The 18092-nt window shown below is 39.7% G+C and overlaps 1 protein-coding gene across 6 annotated transcripts in view; it reads left to right on the top strand.

The window, feature by feature from the left end:
- Positions 1-18092, top strand: part of HIPK3 (homeodomain interacting protein kinase 3) — a 66012-nt gene that overhangs the window by 42017 nt on the left and 5903 nt on the right. For 3 of the 6 annotated variants that reach the window (XM_063397931.1, XM_063397933.1, XM_063397937.1), the window contains exons 3-14: positions 2905-3028; positions 6125-6244; positions 7926-8012; positions 8853-9037; positions 9815-9986; positions 10380-10503; positions 12767-12888; positions 13043-13170; positions 14001-14162; positions 15079-15351; positions 16152-16292; positions 17712-17953. In XM_063397931.1, the coding sequence (XP_063254001.1) occupies positions 2905-3028; positions 6125-6244; positions 7926-8012; positions 8853-9037; positions 9815-9986; positions 10380-10503; positions 12767-12888; positions 13043-13170; positions 14001-14162; positions 15079-15351; positions 16152-16292; positions 17712-17953 (1880 nt within the window). The remainder of the gene's footprint in view (positions 1-2904; positions 3029-6124; positions 6245-7925; positions 8013-8852; positions 9038-9814; positions 9987-10379; positions 10504-12766; positions 12889-13042; positions 13171-14000; positions 14163-15078; positions 15352-16151; positions 16293-17711; positions 17954-18092) is intronic. The other 3 variants (XM_063397936.1, XM_063397935.1, XM_063397934.1) reach the window with 3 other exon arrangements.

Raw genomic sequence — 18092 nt, 5'->3', positions numbered from 1 at the left:
CTGTGGTATCTCCTGGTGCACTGTACATCTTTAATCTGCAGTAAAAACCAAGCAGGAGTGTATGTGGGGTGCTGTTTGGAGAGAGAGAAATACTAAGTTACACTGTTTTTTGAGTAATCTGATGTTCAAGTAAGTGACTGTTGGGACATCTACAGTTCCTACCACTCTCGTGTCTATGCTAGTAGTTAGAAACGGGAGTATCTTCCTTTTGAGGTGCATGGTGACATATTCCTTATAGGAGAAAATAGCTGTGAATTATCTTAAAAATAATAATTGAAGAATGATTCTCTCCACTTTAACACTTTTCTCTCCAGCTGTCCACACAGATTTTTAACGGGAACTTTAAAAGAAGGAGAAACAGAAGCAGGTGTTTCTGAGCATGACATTAATAAACATCCATTTAACAAAAATACTTGAGCTGGTTAAGACCACTCCAAGCATAATCAAACACAGTTACATTTCTCCTGCAACTTAATTTGCGGTGAGAAAGTTGCTCCATTTTAAGGACTAACATGAGACATGGCAGGTGACATTGGCCCTGGAAGAGCAGCAGCTCTTCATGTTCCTTTCCTCGAGCTGGCCTGAAAAAGTGTTTTGTTCCCTGTACTGCAGAATGGTGCAGCTAGCTGTGCTCAGGAGCACGTTTGTTTCCCCTTCCTTTCTGGATGCTAGGTCTGGTGTTGGCAAGCGAGGAGCAGTTTGCCTCCCCTGAAATACCTCCTTTTCCTTACACTTATTTATTAATGCTTTTCTTTGTGAAAAACGAACAGATTGCTGTATTTTGAAACACAGCAAGCATTCTCTCTCTTTTTTTTTTTTTTGGCATTGTATCTACCCTTTTTCCTTCCCTTCATCCTCCTTTCCTTTGCAGTCCTGTCTCTCCAAAGGGACGCGCGACAGACTGACAGACTGTGGCTATTTTTGCACGGCGCACATATTAACCATTGAGTAAACCTAAGAGGTTTTACAGAGCTTATTTTAGCAGAAGCATTTGTTAAAGCTCCTGTATCCATAGGCTGTGTGTATATTCATTAACTATTCAGGGCTGTAACACAATACAACAAAAGGAAGTGTATTTTAACAGAGATCTGTAACAACCATAGGCAGACTGGCACCCAGCCAGGGGAAAGGCAGATGTTTCTTGCTGCTATTTCTGTCTTGTGGCATCCAAAGATATTGAATTGATTTCTTGGATAACAAAACTAGCTGAGACTTACTGCAGCGTCACGATTCTGCATGGCAAAAATACATATGTTTGATCCCCAGAAGTTTATTGTAGTCAAATCTTCGGAGGCAGTGGAAAACTGAGCCTCTCCAGTTTCCCTGCCAGCATGACAAGATTTAGCCTTCATATAATCACACCCAGAATGGTTTGTGGCAAGGATGGGGAGAACTGAAGTGTAAATGGAAAGTACAGAATTGCTGAACAGAATATCCTGTCAATAGATTTTCTTATCCACAGAAAGTGTTAGATTTTCCCTGTGGCAGAAGCCCGAATGGCTTCACTGGTCAGAGATGGAGCAGAGCATTGGGAATCCTTTCCCTGGTGGTGAACGTGCCTCCTTGGAGCTTGAAATATGTCTATGTACAGCTTCTACCAACTGCCCCTTGTTGTGAAAAGGGATGGAGATGCTTCAGCTCTGGGTCTGCTGTACAGCTACAAGATAGCTCCTCTGTCCCCATGTAGCATAAAAACAGGAATTTGTTCCCAATCCAGTACATGTCAGTAATTTAAAGAATATATTGATAAAGGTAAATGTCAGAGGAGAATGAGATATGTTGGGATTTACTGTGATCAGAGCCTGTTTTGTGTGTGGAATGTCAGTAGGCTACGCCAGGATGTGCTGAAGCATGAGATTTGTCAGCTTTTACCCAGGTGAGAAATCCCACGTTTCCTGGTCAGTTGGATGCTCCTGTTCTGCCCAGCTGCAATGGGAATTACCCTCTTGGTTTTAACACCTTCCTATTGTTCTGTGACATGCTAAGCATACAAAAGATGGTCTGCTTCAAAGGTAGAACCCTTTATAGTGTGATGCTTTAAATAATACTTTACATCTCTAGGCATATTTCTGTGTTAGACTGCAGATATAAATTAATTCTTTTTCCTTTTGTTAATAGCTTGAATGAGCTGGGAGGGAAGATTTTAAAAGGACAAATACAATGAAAATGGATATTTGTGAAAGACTTGAGTTCCATTCCACGTGAGCAGAGATGTTAAAAGCCCCTTTAGCAGCTGTGTCAATACCAATTTTTCTGGTTCTTGAGTGCAGACATAAATTCAGATGGTGTTGGTTAAATAATTCACGTTTGTTTTAGGTGAAAAATAACACCTGCTCTGTTCAGCAAATACACTGCTTTCATTTAAGTGATTTAAAAATTGATCACATTCAACTGATTTGAGTACATTAAGGGATTTGCAGTGATGTAATTAAATTGATATTTTAAATAGCTTTAACTGTACTGTACAGTTGAGAAGTACGCAAGTGGATTTTCAGATAAAATGTCTAGTTGGGGTTTGTTTTGTTTTGGTTTTTTTTTTGAGGTAAAAAACTATTGTGTTTGGAATGTGGTTACAGACATACGTCATTGAGTAGATAAATCATTTGAGCCGTACTGGAGGAAAGGCAAAAGTTCTGAATCAGGGACATGCTGTTTTCCAGGCATATCAGTTATTTTCATGTACATAGCAAACTGGTACTTGTAGGAAAAAAACATTGTGGAGCTGCAAAATATTTCCACAGGTTACCTAGGTAAATAAAAATGCAAATTTCTGATGCTACGATTTCATTGAAATAATTATCAAGAAACAGATTTTGGTTTTTTATTTTTGAATTGTCATGTTGGATTGTTGAATGTCCTTTCTTCCCCAAGGAAAAAACTTCAGTAACCGTGTTTAATTTGCAGAGCACCAGAGATCATACTGGGATTGCCGTTTTGTGAAGCCATAGACATGTGGTCGTTAGGGTGTGTGATTGCAGAGCTGTTTCTTGGATGGCCACTGTACCCAGGAGCACTGGAATATGACCAGGTAGTAGAATAAATTTCACAAGCATATGCACACTTTCTGCAACTTAAGAATTTCAGATTATTAAATCCAGAGTTTTAAATGCTAATAATATCCCCTATTATGTAGCATTTCTTCAAATCTGTTCAGTGCTTTTAATTTAGCCTATTGATTGTCCTAGAAACATAAATGCTGATTCTGAACCAGCTGTATATTGTGCTGCTTTTTCTGAATTAAATTTCCATTTGTCCTCCTCCCTCCGTCTTATGAAATAGTTTTTGGTATTGAAGCTGCTTTTTCTGATGGAAACCAAAGTTTGCAGCTACCATCATTGCATTATAATCTCTTTCTTTTGCCATGAACAGGGTTGACTCTGGAATGTCTATTCAGATGTCAGGATTAATTGTGTTCTGAATACTTTCTGATGCTTTCTGGAAACCCAACAAAGCTTGAGGATTTGAGAGCCTGTTCTTCATGAGGAACGAGAATGGGCTGTCACAGTCATACTGTAGATAGGCAGGGGTGAAGCTTGGAGCTCTTAAAGCTCTGCCTTTGCTTTGTTGGAGTTTTCAGCTACTGACACCATCAGCTTTAGTGAGCAAACTTAGTAACACCCCACGTTGTTTCTAATGAAAGGTGTAGAACTTTTTAAATTTGAATCACTTAGAAAATAATGTGGAATTTGGAAGGAATGTAATCAGCATCCTGACTGTGTCCACCTGGCTTTTGAACTTTGCAAGTGAAGCAATCTCTTGGCAATGCCAGAAGGAACAGCACTGGCTTCTTGCTGAGTTCTAATCTTTGATTCAGTATTTAGTTCAGAGGATGTTGTTTAGGTTATTCAACTCCTGCTCATGGAGTGGGCTATTGCCTCCCTACACTTACAGATCAGACCAACGTTTCTGAAAATTTGTTTGTTGGAACCATTTTCAAGGGATATATTAATTTAGTGTTGATGCTGGTAATGTTTCGTATTTCAGTTGGCTTCATTTACACAAAATTCAGTGTTTCACACGTGGAAAGTGAGCTATGAATGGAATGTGGGTTGATGCTTTGATGCATTTAGAAGACCTTTTTGCAGACTGTTGCTGTTAAAATGGAAAAGAGGAAACATGTAACAACCCATACAGTTCACTGTTCTTTTTAAGGATAAAGTGAAGGCATTTGTTTTTTGGAAAGAATCTATAATGTGCTCTAAAAAAATTCCAAGAACTCTGCAAATTTATTTACCTCTTATATCTCATTCAAGTTTGCTGGAAGCCTCAGTTAGTAACTCATCTAGCAACATGCCTGATCCTCATGTTGGAGAAGTGGTGGTGGAAGAGGGGCTGCAACCTCCTCTGCCCCAGCAGGAATTGCCTTAATTTAACCAGGCTTGTAACTGTGCTCCAGCAGGTCTGCAAAACTTGCTTTGGAGAAATTGGATTCAGGGTTTTTCTCAGTATCCATGAGCACAGCAGGAGTAGGAGATGGCTTCCAGGGAATTCCTGTCCTCTTGCTACATGTGTGTCACTGAGTAAACAAACAGGCTTTGTGCTACATTTCCCCCCCATCCCACTGGTGTGTGGCAACCAACACACTGGCCCTTGAAAGGGAGCTCTTAGTTGTTATATTCATTTGTGGTTGGAAGCAGTAACAGCTGTACTTCTCAGTGGAAAATAGCCCTCTCTTCTTAGCTTTAATACTCTTTAGAAAAACAGGCACAGGTGCTTAACTGCTGAATTTTTGAATTAATGCACTGGCATTTCCCCTATACTTTTTAAGACTGTTTTTTTCTGAGGACATTATAAATAATGTAGAAACACTTTTGGTCAGAGTAGGATTCTCCTTACTCCCTAAGGCAGAGAATTATGGAGGATACTAAACACCAGACGTTGGCAGCGTTGTGTTTAGTTCCTCCCCACTTGGATCTGTCACTTACTTTTCAGCAGAAGCCTCACGTAAAAATACCTTTCACTGTCTACTACCCATCAGATTTTCTCCTCTCAGGTGCTCCCAGCTTTTAAGTCCTCCCTCTTTCATTGACTTTATCTTCTCATCTCTCAATTTCTGATCTGGTGTATTTGGCCACTCCTTTTGCTTTTCCCTTTCTTCTCTCTTATTCCCTGGCTGCTCCTCCTTTTCCAGGGGCTGACTCACCCCTGCAGGCTCTCTGTGCTGTGGGACCCTACCCTTCAGAAGTTCAGCCCTGGCTGCTAGAATCTGTACCCTCTCCATCCTGACCTGCAGCAAGCTTGGTTTTCAGTTATTGCCAATTATTGTCCCAATGCTAAGGCAGTTTTTCATTTTGGAAGCAATACTGCTTCTGGGATAACTCTCCCCTTGTAGAGTGAGTTAACATTGCATGCACAGTAGTTAAAACACATCATGTTTCAAAAGATTTCTGTTGAAGCTCTGAAACTTAACTTTTCTAGTTAATCCATCGATCACCAACTATGATAGGTAATTCAAAATGCATAGTAAATCATCTTCTACAATAAATGCATCTTGAGCCTTTCAGAGCAAAGTTTCTTTCAGGCATAAAGCCAGTCCATTCCTACCGCAGTCAGTAGCAGATTTTCTTGGACAACAACGCTATCTTTTGCTGCCTGGAGCTTGTACAGGCACTCCCTTTCCACATGGAATGTTTCCTTGAAATGCAGGTGTGTCAGATGTGTAAAGACTGATACACTGGAAACAGCAAATGGGAAGGATTTTTATCAAGTTACATAATGAGAATATGCGAAAAAAAAGGAAGGAAAAAAGTTCTGTAAGCAAACAAAGCACTCCTACTGATTTTCCTGTTTAGAATTAAAAAAATACCTTTAGGATTTGAGTGGGTTGAGGAGTAATGACAGCCACTCTCCCCAGCTCCTCGTTCCTGTGACCCAGCCTAAAAAGCTTGCTTATGTAGGTCACTTGAGAGGTTTGGTGATGTGTGGCTTTCTCTAGAGATGGAGAGAGCAGTGCTGAGTGCTCAGGGTTAGGTTTCTCCCCTCTGTAAGACATAGCTGTCGAACTGTGATGCTCTGAGCATGGTTCTTTTTGTCATTTTTTAAATGAAATTGCAATGAAGTGTGTGGGAATAATGCTTTGAAAACAAAAGGTAAATTATTTTCCCTGTTCTATTTTTTTCCTCAGATTCGTTACATTTCACAGACTCAAGGTTTGCCAGGAGAGCAGTTGTTAAGCATGGGAACGAAAACTTCAAGATTTTTCTGTAGAGAAACGGATGCACCATATTCTAGTTGGAGATTAAAGGTAAACAGCACAATGTAGTAGAAAACAGCACAGTATTTTGTGAGCAGAGAAACCAGAGAAGCCAAGGTTCACTTCAAGACTGTTATTTCCCTGGTGCATCTCCTGTGGTTTTTACCAGCTCCTGCTCTTTATCACTTCCATTTTTTGTGTTCCCCAAGGTGCAGCTGCCAGGCTGTGCTGTGCCCAGTGCGTGGCTGCCAGGTGGGGAATTCAAATTAAGCCTTGTATCTCCAGAGGTAGTAAATGAGTGGGTTTCTTTTGTTTTGTTCTCTTTCTTGCTCGGTTGCTGCTTTTCACTTCATGTAAAGAATTTCTCTCTGAGGCCCCCACTGCTCTGTTGACGTTTGTCCAGAGCTGGCTTCAGGATCAGAAGTTCGTAGGAGAAAAAGGAGATTAAGAAATAACATGGCTGTGTACAGCTCATTTCTTTTAGATCTCCTGCTAAAACAGCCTTTGTTGGCTGAAAGCTGCAATCCAGCGAGTGCAGACAAAGTTAAAACAAAATGTACTTTTGTGTTCTGCCCACCTTGCTTCTCTCTAAGCAACATTATTGCACTCTGGCCATAAGCAGAGCTTTCGCTTCCTACGCAAAGAATTTACTTTTTTAAAAACCCCAGTGCCTCATGGCCCAGCTTTCCCTGGGTTTGCAGAGGGCTCAGGAAGCAGCCAGGAGATCTCTGCAGTAACAAACAGCCGCCCAGCTCCTGCACCAGTTGCGTAAGGCCCCCCAGCAAGTTGGTAAATCCCCGGCAGCGCTGGGCTGGGGCTGCACTGGGGTTATGTAAGATTGCTCCAATTACACCAGCCTGGTTAATCCCTCCCTCTGCTTTCTCAAGCACTTGGTCTTTAGGTGACACTTTGCATCTGGCTTCTCCGTGTCAGAGCGAGCTCTTGGTGCAAACAGCCCTCCCCAGTTCCAGGAGCTCTTTGTTACCTTGCACAGGTTCATTAGAGGTTTGGATAGGGACCTAAGAGTTGCTCATTACTTGCAGTTTTTGTCAAAGTTAATTTTGGAAACTTTTCTATAATCTGTATGTTAAAAGCTTTTTCCCTGAAGTCCCACTTGCATCACCAGCCTACTGGTGCTGTGTGTGTTGAAGAAGGAAAATTGTAACAGAAGGTACTATACCAACTCATAAACCATTCATTCTCAAGGATGTTTTTGTTTCATACCTAAGTATTTAAAATATTTACACCACTTGTTGTATATGTGGGGGAATAAAAATATAAAAAATGAAAAAGAAAAGAGAAAACAAAGAAACGGAATGGATCCTGCCTGGTTTTTGGTTTATTTCTTTTACAGTGATGTGATGTTGCTGCTGCTTGGGGTTTAAGGTCTGAGTTTGAGAAAATTGGTAAAATACAATATTAGAAAAGCTGAGATATATAAAAAGATAAGAGTTTCATTAAACTGCTCTGTGCTAGGCTTTCAGCACTTCCTGTGTGATTCATAAACTATCTGATGTAATCCAGTACTGTGATTTGTCAGATGTAGGTATTGTCTCTTGATTTACAGAATTAAAATAGCCAGTAAAGCAGCAAATATATAACTGATATACTAATTATTTGGGAAAAAAAAATGGGGTTTAGGTCAATAAATACATAAAATTACTTTGTAGTTATAGGTGGCCTTTATTGACAGATTCTAAACTCAGCTTTCCTTTTCTTTTTTTTTTTTGAGACATTGGAAGAACACGAGGCAGAAACAGGTATGAAGTCTAAAGAGGCCAGAAAGTACATTTTCAACAGTTTGGATGATATAGTGCATGTGAGTATTAAAGCCTCCTTCCTCAGCAAAAGGAATATGGGAGAATGACTGGTGATTTTAAAACATTTTATAATTTTGAAAGAAATGCCTTTTAAAATATTACTTATTGTGTCTCAGTCATATTTGTCCTTTACTGCTGCTCTGAGGAAAATACCTGGCTGTGTCAGCCATTTGAACTTTTAGTTAAGATCTTCATTTTCCATTGCTCGTGTTAAACAGTGGAACTTGTCCTTGTGGTGGAGAAACTCTTGAATTTTGTGTCGAATGTGTACTTCCTCTTCTACCTTATCTGCCACCGTGGCAAAGAATAAACAAAGAATGCATATGGAACCTGCTCTGTTTATTGTATGATTTCCGGTACAATTCTAAGTGTAGTTTTTCAAATTTTGTTTTTAAAAACATAACTGTTTCCTCACTTTTCTTTACCTCTCTAGTCAATAAGAAAAGGCAATTTTTTGTTGTCTTTCATATCTTGAAAAAAGGATCAAATCTTGTTGCAAGGTTGGCATTAATAGATGCTTGAAATTGGTTTTTGAAGATCAACTCTGTTGTTCAAGTTAGACCATATAAAGATCTTTATTCCAAATCATACTTCTTAAATTCCAAGTCCCAGACTGGAATAAAGCCTTTTTAATGGGGAGATTGCAAGGGGGGAATAGTGTGTATGCCTAAAAAAGGCCACCAGTTCTAAGCCAGCTGTTTTGGGATAAGACAAATCCACCATACTTTGTATGATAAAAATGCTATTAATGAATATTAGTATTTTATAGCAGAAAACAATACCAGAAAGAGTTAAATTAACATGCATATTTTCTGTCTGACTGTTTTGTTCCACGCCAGGTGAACATGGTGATGGATTTGGAAGGAAGTGACCTGTTGGCAGAGAAGGCAGATAGGAGGGAGTTTGTCAGTCTGTTGAAGAAAATGTTGCTTATCGACGCTGATTTAAGAATCACTCCAGCTGAGACCCTGAACCATTCTTTTGTTACCATGAAGCACCTCCTCGATTTTCCTCATAGCAACCAGTATGTAACATAGAAATCTCTGTTGTTGCAATTCATTTGTATAAAAGTGTTGTTTCTTCTGCTATCAGAGAGAAAAAAAATCTTCCATCATTTTTGCAGTGTCTTTGAAAATTCTTTCAAGTGCTTGCAGTATTAGATATATCTACTGGGTCAAGGAAACTGCTTGAATAACTGTGTTTTTCTTTGAAAGTAACAGAGCAACAGATTTCTAAGTTGTTTCTACGCATGATTGTTAAAATTCCAACACTGCAGAAACTTGGATGTGATTTTTACAAGTATGAGGAGCTCTAGTTCCTGTCAGTCACTGAGGGCCAGGCATTTCCTCTTGAGGTTAACATCTCAGATACTTCTTTTCATCTATTGATTAATGTGGAATATACTGAAAGTTTTCTTGCAGTTTTGGGGTTGTGTATTTCACCGTGGATTTCCCAAAGTTGCAAGCATTTCACTCTGAAAGGGCAAGCTTTTTCCATCTGTTCAATTTCCTATCTTCCCTGTTTGTACACAGCTGTTAGAAAATGGTGTTAGATGGAAGGAGAAGGAAAACAGCAGTATTTTTCTTGAATTGAAAATACGCATCACAGAGGCTTGTTGTGACCATAGTAACAGCAGTGCTTCTGTTTTCTGTTTTTCTACCTGTGTGGATGATCCCATTCTGTGGAACTGGGAAATGTGGGGTTTGAACTAATCCTTTTTCCTCTTTATTTTGAGGAATTGTTTTTTACCTTTAACGACGTGAAATGGTGATTAAAACAATTTATTTTCTGGTTCTGATAGAGTGAAGTCCTGCTTTCATATCATGGATATTTGCAAATGCCGATCAAACCTGTATGACTTAAGCAATTGCAATAAAACATCACTTGTGAGATCAGTTGCCTCAGGCAGTGCAGCCAACCTGACTGCAAACTTTACCAAAATTGGTCCAGTAAGAAGTCAGGTAAAAACAATGGTTCGTGTCTTCCTTGGTTTGGTTTTGTTTTATTTTGTTTTGTTTTAACAGCAAGTTCAGTTAATGTAGTTTTTCTAATTAATTCAATAATTGAAAAAATTGCATCTGTTAACTGGCAAAATCTTCTGTCTTTTACTCTCGTTTTTGCCTAATGTTTTCTTAAACAAATAATTTGGAATATGTTTCAAATTAAGTTACAAGCTGGGATCGCCAATGCTGTATTCTGGTGCCCTCCAGTGGCCCAGTGTGATGGCTTCCTGTGAAATGGATTTGAAATGTTCATTTTTATAAGTTGTTTTAGTTATTTACTGTATAAAGTGGTGGGACAAACGTGTGAGAGACGTAGATTCACAATTATAATAACATTGCCTGTGTTGAATCTGTTCCCTTTAGGCATTAACTGCGTCTGCCCATTCAGTTCTGCACCAAGGGATTCCACTGCAGGCAGGAACGGCTCAGTTTGGTTGCAGTGATGTTTTCCAGCAGGCATTGATTATATGTCCTCCAGCTATTCAAGGTATATTTATCTGTAATTGTCACAGTTCCTAAAATATCTGTGTTACTGCCTGTCTGTTAGCAATATTTGAGTTTTCCATTATATCCACTTAAGGTTTCTATTTAAACCAACTTAATTATGTCATTAAAAATCAGTGTGTGAGTCAGATGTAGATACATTGCACCTTTCTGAAAGAAACAGCAAATCAGCACCTGCAGAAAATGATTTAAGCAATCCAGAGCCCATTTTCATGTACTACACACACACATATAAATTTATGTCTTGGACAAAATTGGAGAAAAAAGTATGAAAGGAGAAGCAATAAGGTGAGTGTTCTGAAATAAAATTTGGGAGGAAACAGGAAGGATGAAGGGAGTATCAGTGCCTTATCCTAGTAACAGTCATTTATGGAAATGAGAAGGTAGTTTATATTGTTTGCTTATTAATTTAGCTTGATTATAGTCTTTGTTCTATAATGTAATTCATTTGTCTTGGTGATGTTCAGCTTTTTGTTGAGATCAGGTCTGGAAGTAATGGAATTTATAGGTAGTGGAGTTTTTTAAGAATGACCTTAGTTTTCCCTCTGCATTTTAAAGTTGCAGAACTCGCACTAGACGCACTCTGAAATGAAACAAACCAAAAATATTCAATCTAAACTTAAACCCCAGGAAGTCTTAATCTCTGTAGATAACAACAGATACAGCAGACTGTATCAGTAATGTTATCTGTGGCAGCTGCATCTACCTTGGGTTCCAGAAATTCAAGTTAGATCCGTGTTTTCACCAGGCAGTGTCATATAGAGCTGCTTCACACAGATTTCCTTCTGAGCAGTTAATTATTTAAATTGTATATGTTCTTTACACAATGACATACTCCTTAATAAAAAACCTCTATTGTTTTCATTATTCCCAGATGAATAAAATGATTTATAGAAAAGGAAACAGTACAGACAGACACTTTATCTCTGATTTATATACTGTATTCTTAATATGATGATAACTTTCCAAATTTAAATTCTGCTGCAGCTGAAGTGTAGGGGCTATATTGTTTCCATCACATAGGTGACGAGTTGCTGGCACAGATGAAAAGGGGATATTAATGGTATCTGGCACTGCTTCAAAGTTTCCCAGCTTGGCTGCTCTGTGGAATATCTGAAGTGTTAAAAGTCTTTGCTTCTGTCAGAGCTAAGATGTTGCTCTTCTAGATGGCTGTGGGGAAAAAAAATCAGTCAAGTGCATTTCAAAATGAAAAGCTTTGAAGTATGTGGTTATAACTTAGTATTGTGTTATGACATGAGAGAATTACATCAGATGAAAACTTGCTTTCATCCTGTACTGTAAAGATTAAAAAAACAAACCAAAACACTTAAAAACTTTAGTGTAATAATTCTTTAGTAGTTACCTGTGAACTCCCATTGCTTAATCTTTTGAGTAATGTTTGAGGCATGAAGTGCAGTTAGAAGATGAGATCAGGGATATCTTTTCCTAGCCAGTATTTTCTTCAAGCATGGATGTTTTGTGGCAATGTCTGTTAAGAAAAGCCCCTCTTTCATTGTAGTTTGACATTATTACGGGAAAAAAAAAGTGTTATTGTAGTAAGCATTGCAGCATTTCTATATGTGTGTTAAGTTTCCTGTGACAGTAATGAAATATATACAGGGCATGAGATGCATCTTTTTTGTGTTATGCTCTTGTGAGCAGTGCTATAGTTTGCATTATTTTGAAGAGAGGAGTAGGATTAGGGATTCTACTCCAAATATTTGATGAGGTACACAGAAGATTTTGCATTGTTTCCCACCAAGAGGGACATTATACCTGTGGCATTGCCGGCTACAAAAGCTGAGAGGAATGTGTTTCAGCCTGCTGGAAATACAGAGCATGAGGTGTGCAAGAGTCCATTCTGAGGAGCTTTGAAATTCAGTTCTGCTGACTTTTGCTTGCTTCCCTTCAAATTCTTTTAATGTAGTTTGTGATAAAGAGTAAATGCTTAGCTCTGCAGGACTTTCTGCCAAAGCCATTCCTCTTTCTGGTAGTCTGTTTCCAACTAGCAGCTCTTGGCCATTTGTTCTGAAAGCTACAGCTCAAATATTTGTGCAGATAAGTTATGGCACAAAAATCTTTTAGGTGTTGATTTGTTTGGCTTGAAACTCTAAATTGCGGAATTAGATCATAAACACCTTTTTTAAAATGGTGAAATGTTTTAAAATTGTCCTCTATGTTTGCTCAGAAAATGTGTACAAGACTGCTGTTTACCTAAATCTTGGGTATGTTTTTTTCCCTGACAGGAATTCCTACAAACCACAGCAAACCCACCAGTTTCTCCCTGAGGGTGGATAATGCAGTTCCACTGGTGACTCAAGCCCACGCAATTCAGCCACTACAGATTCGAGCAGGAATCCTTTCTCAGGTTGGCCTACTGTAAAGCAAAACTCTTACTTATTTAGTTGGTAAATGTTTTTAAATGCAGAGTTCTGTTGCAGTCCCTCTCCTGTGTGTGCTGAGCTCCAAGCAGTGAGCGTACAGTGAATTCCTTGTGCCCTAAAACCTCCTGTGCTTCCCAGCAGGCGTGGTCGAACCAGACGCAGCAGATCCTGGTTCCTGCATGGCAGCAGGTAGCGCCAGTGGCAGCTCCAGCCACATCTCTGGCCTCTGATCCCGTGGCTGGCCCACAGAGGCTTGGAGACTGGGGGTGAGTCCACCTGCTTTTGTGCCACTCTGTTGTCGAGATTTTGGCGTGCCTTCATTGAAGGCTATGGAAGCTGGGTAGTTGTAAAAGCCAAGTCCTTTATTGCACTGTTAAAATCGGTCTCAGGAAGGCAAAGGGGTTACAGCTCGTGCCAGGATGCAGAAAGCCTTCTAGCATAAAGGCCAGGTCTCAAGCAGAAGCAGCAGCATCTTATCAGTAGCAACCACAGCAGCAGCAGCAACAACGGCATCCGTGGTCTGTGTTTCGTGTGCCTCTCAGCATCCTCAAAGCAGTGCATTTTATTCTGTTTTCAACCAGTCAGGTGGAAACACAAGTCCAGTATTGCCTTGTTGGACCTATCCTAAGCTAAGATTGATGAGTGGCAATATTCGTAATTTCTTACACAAATTCTACGTATATAACTCAATCTGTTCCATCTAGGAATGTTTGGCAAGGCTATGTTGTTTTCATTGTGTCTAGAGCTTAACTAACTTTGCAAAAGGCAATGCTACTGAACTTTAAACTAGGTGTTAGGTCCTTTTCTTACTTATTCAGTCTCTTATTTGCTTAAGGCATTTTCAAAAAAAACTCTATTTATTTAAAGCCAAACTTGCATTTCTACCTCATGTCTGTGTGGATTTATGTATTTTAGTTTCTCTGAAGGTTCTAATTCAGCCCTCACATCTTTGAGCACCTCTGGGCCTGTGTGGATTTGACCCAGAGGGATTTTGCATCCTGACACCACACCTCACTGGCTGTGGTTTAACAAGGACAGATTTAGGAGTGCTGGTGCAAACGACCTGCAGTATAAACCTGCCTTTCCTTTTCCTCAGGAAGATGATTACCCAGGGCACCCACTACAGCTCAATGGTACCACAGCCTCTTCTAACACATCAGATAACCTTGTCTGCCCCTCAGCCAATTAGTGTGGGCATTGCACACGTTGTCTGGCCTCAGCCTGCAGCCACCAAGAGGAACAAACTGTGCCAGAACAGGTTGGTAGAGTGTTTCTAAGACAGAACATTCTAAGACAGTGTACCTGTCATTGCTGTTTTGTGAGCAAGGGAACAACTTGTAGAAGTGACATCTTGGTTGGACACAATTCCTCTTAGACAGTCCTTTGGAAAAATGGGTACTTTCTTGTTAAGTCTTCAATGTTATTTCGGTAGTAGACGGGATGGAACACTGCTTGCAATACTAATTAGTTTTAATTTTGTTTGATTATTATGTGGCTATCATGGTGGAATGTTGTCTTTACAGACTTTGGGAAGGTAAAAGAATATACTGAGGTAGCTCTAATGAGATATTCCTAAGTTAACATGAGGGAGGATATATCAGGTTTAGACAACTGAAGATAAAGAGAGGCTGTTTAACAGGGTTGCTGTGTGTCTTGCAGTCATCTTTCACTGATAGCCAAAAATACTTCAGCTGCTTGCTGAAGAAAATATGCCCCAGTGCCATGCGAAATGGTGGCAAAGGTGTGGGAGGCTCCAAAAGGGGGAAAGGATGGGTTATGTGGGCAGTGTCAGCAGTCCTGTGTTAAGCAAGGGGTTCGTCTGGAGGCTATCAGCTTTTGTTTTCAAGGAGAATCTTTGCAGGAAATCTGGCTGGATTTTGTTTGCTTGTTTTTCACCCAGATGAGATTTTTATTTTTTTTTACTTTTATTAGAAAGTGGGATTTTCAGTATACTGTATTTGATGTTGATGTCTTTGATGTTACATACTTGGTATCTTTCTTGTTAATGTCTGAAACCATCCATGCCAAGTATTTCTGCCTGTGTTTACCATTCTGTTTTTCTAAACTGGTGGCTTAGCCTACATTGCCTGCTTTGGTTTGGTTAAGAACAGCACAGTTTCCAGGTCTCTTGGGCAGAAATTCACTAAACACCGACCCACGTGTTCCCTTCACAGGAGCAACATGCTACAAAACACCAACATCCAAAACTCAGCCTTCATCTCTCCAAAGATCCTCAACCTGAAGGCCGTCAAGAGAATAAGCTGCATCGAAGCACAGGACAATCTCAACTCGGAGGCGTCGGTGGGGCTGGCCCCTGACCCCGGCGTGCCCGGCAGCCCGCGGCCCGCGCTCTTCCTGGCCGGCTCCCCCAGCCCCGCCGTCAGCGTCATCACCATCAGCAGCGACACCGACGACGACGACGTGGCGCGGGCGCACTCGCTGAGGGAGTGAGTTCGGTTAAGCTCGGCTTAAACGCAGCTCTCCTGGCACAGCCAACGGATCTGAGTTTAGAAAGGACAAGCGCTGCTGCGCTCCTAATCAGAAAGTTAACTCTGTGGCATTGGAAGGGAGCACACTGTCAAAATTCTACCTCGTTAATCTGTGTCTGTTACACCTTTTCAAACCACCTTTCTTAGGTTTTTTCCCATAATGTCATGCCCTATTTATTGGTTGAAGAACAGTATTCTTGCTGAGTATACTCAACGTTACCATTCTAGCAGTAGCATCCAGTAGGTACTATTACATACCTGTGGGTAGAAAATACTTCTCTAACAGTATGAAAAGGTGAACCTTTAGGTGCAAAAGCAGGTGCTGAGTATTGCCCCCCAGTGGAATTTTCTTTCACAGAGCCATCACAGAAGCATGCAAGGCTTAGAAGTTTGTTTGTTTGACTTGATTCTTACTTATAATAATTCTGAACTGGAGGAACTTGTATTTTAAATCTAAGCTTTGTCAACGGTTTTCAGGGCTCTGACCTGCTGTAGTAAAACATTTTAAACAACTTGTTTTAGTATTGATTCAGTAAGAAAATTATCCATTTAGTAGGCTTCAAAAAATGCTTGTTTAGTCTAGAATTTAAAAGAACACTGAAAAGGTTTAAGACCTTATTTGGATGTAAAAGATGCAAGGAATTGGATGTTAATTTACATTTAAGGGGCCTTTTCTGATAATGGACCCTTTTTTATGCCACAGTTGCACCCAGATGAGTGGTGAATGGTGTGTTTGCTGACTGTGTTTCTGTGTGCAGGTGTAAAGGGAGCCTGGAGTGTGAAGCCTGCCAGAACACCCTCAACATCGACCGCGTGTGCTCCCTCAGCAGCCCCGACAGCACGCTCAGCACCAGCTCCTCGGAGCAGTCCAGCCCCTCTCCTTGCAAGAGGTCCAACAGGTGAGAACTCAGGCTACTTGCAGCAAAAAGAAGGATCTTTGTATACAGCAGGCCCAGTTTATACTGAAAAATGCACAAGTTTTGTTATGTTGCCGGCTGGTGTGGGTAAATGATCTGTTTAAAAATTAATTTACTGGCCTACAGTTGCATGGCACAGACTGCTCTGTTCTCATTCCTAACAGCTCTGTCTTGCTGCACTGGGAGCTTTCAGAATACTGAATGAGTGGTGTTCACACAGAAAATATAAACACGTTGCACGCAACTTCCTTCAGAATAAAAATCCAGAGTTGGAAGATTAAATAAGCCAAAGTAGTATGTGACAGATTTGGTCCCTACATATTGTTTAATTTTTGCAGCCTCTGGTTTTCCCATTGTGTGTCTTGTAATCTTTAATGACACTGATGCCTTGTTTTTTCTTCTGCCAAAAGTAAGGCTCATTTAGGTGAACACTGTTCATGTGAACAGCTTTTAAATGTTTTTATCTTTACTGCCTCATGTCAAGCTTGAGCCTTCAGCAGTTTCATTGTGCAAGATGAATTCTAGGTAAGGTCCTAACAAAAAAAGTTTGTTTAAAATAATTAAAGATTCTATCAGAGCATGTATTGACGAGGAGGTGGAACTCCCAAGTCTGCATCAGGTAGTCTTACTGGTCAGTAGTTAACACTGTCAGTCCATTGGTATTCTTTAGTATCAAAGCTTTCAAAAATTCAAGTAAGTTTTTATGAAGACCTACTTGATTTTCTGGTATTTTCTTTGAATTGTAAGAAATTCAGCCTGTAATTGAATTCCCTTTGGTAATTCAACTTTATGTCAATAGCAGTGGAATTTGTTGGATTCTGGTGTCAGTAGCAATCTACTTATATTGAGTCATATAATTAGCAACTTGAATCAAAAGTTAATAATATAGAAGTACAATTAATTGCTCAGTAGTTGTCACATTATCACTGTTTTCTACTTGAAAAAACTACTCGGAATTACCTGATTCTGTTGGCTAAATCTTTGGAATTTTGTGCTGATCCTCATAGTACTTTTCACAAAAAGTTAATTTTCGTAAGTGGTCTTATTTGTATTATCCTGTTCTAAACAACATGCAATAAGGACATGTTATGTGAGTTGTAAAATCACTAAAGGATGTGACCACATGTTAAGGGATTATTGATTCACTGCTGTTTCTTGTATGCTTTAAGTTAAGCATGTATTCCATCAATTTTTAATATAAAGAAGTTATCTCTTTTCTTTGAGCCTTGCAATTTATGGGTAGGATGAGTTTGAATATATGTGCTTGTCTAATTACAATGCATCATTTTTATCCACCTTTGAGTAATTTCACTTCTATAAATTTAATGTGTTAATTTAAGAAAAAGTACATCTATCATGATCATCTCTTTGCTTCATTGCAATATTTTCGTTTTTTGGCAGTATGTCAGATGACGAACAGGAAAGTGGATGTGATACAGTGGACGGTTCCCCAAGCTCAGACTCCTCAGGACACGACAGCCCCTTTGTGGAAAATGGCTTTGTAGACAATAACAATAAAAATAAAAATAAGGAAGCAAGAGCCTCAGTTAACCCTGAAACCAAATCAACTGTTTGCACAGTAGTGGTACCACCCATGAGACTTGAAAACAGGTTACATCTTGAGGAACAGATGGTGAATACAGGTAAGTTAGTTCAGGTGGTTTTCTTTTTCTATGCCAGTAGATAAAAGCAGAAGTTTCAATATTTATTCAATATATATATGACGATTTTGACCTGTTCATACAACTGCTAGTCTGTAGTAACCACTTCTAAACATTGATA

Source organism: Prinia subflava, chromosome 5 (genome assembly GCF_021018805.1).
Source record: "Prinia subflava isolate CZ2003 ecotype Zambia chromosome 5, Cam_Psub_1.2, whole genome shotgun sequence".
Classification (NCBI taxonomy): Eukaryota; Metazoa; Chordata; class Aves; order Passeriformes; family Cisticolidae; genus Prinia; species Prinia subflava.
This window is presented reverse-complemented; position numbering and strand designations above follow the sequence as displayed.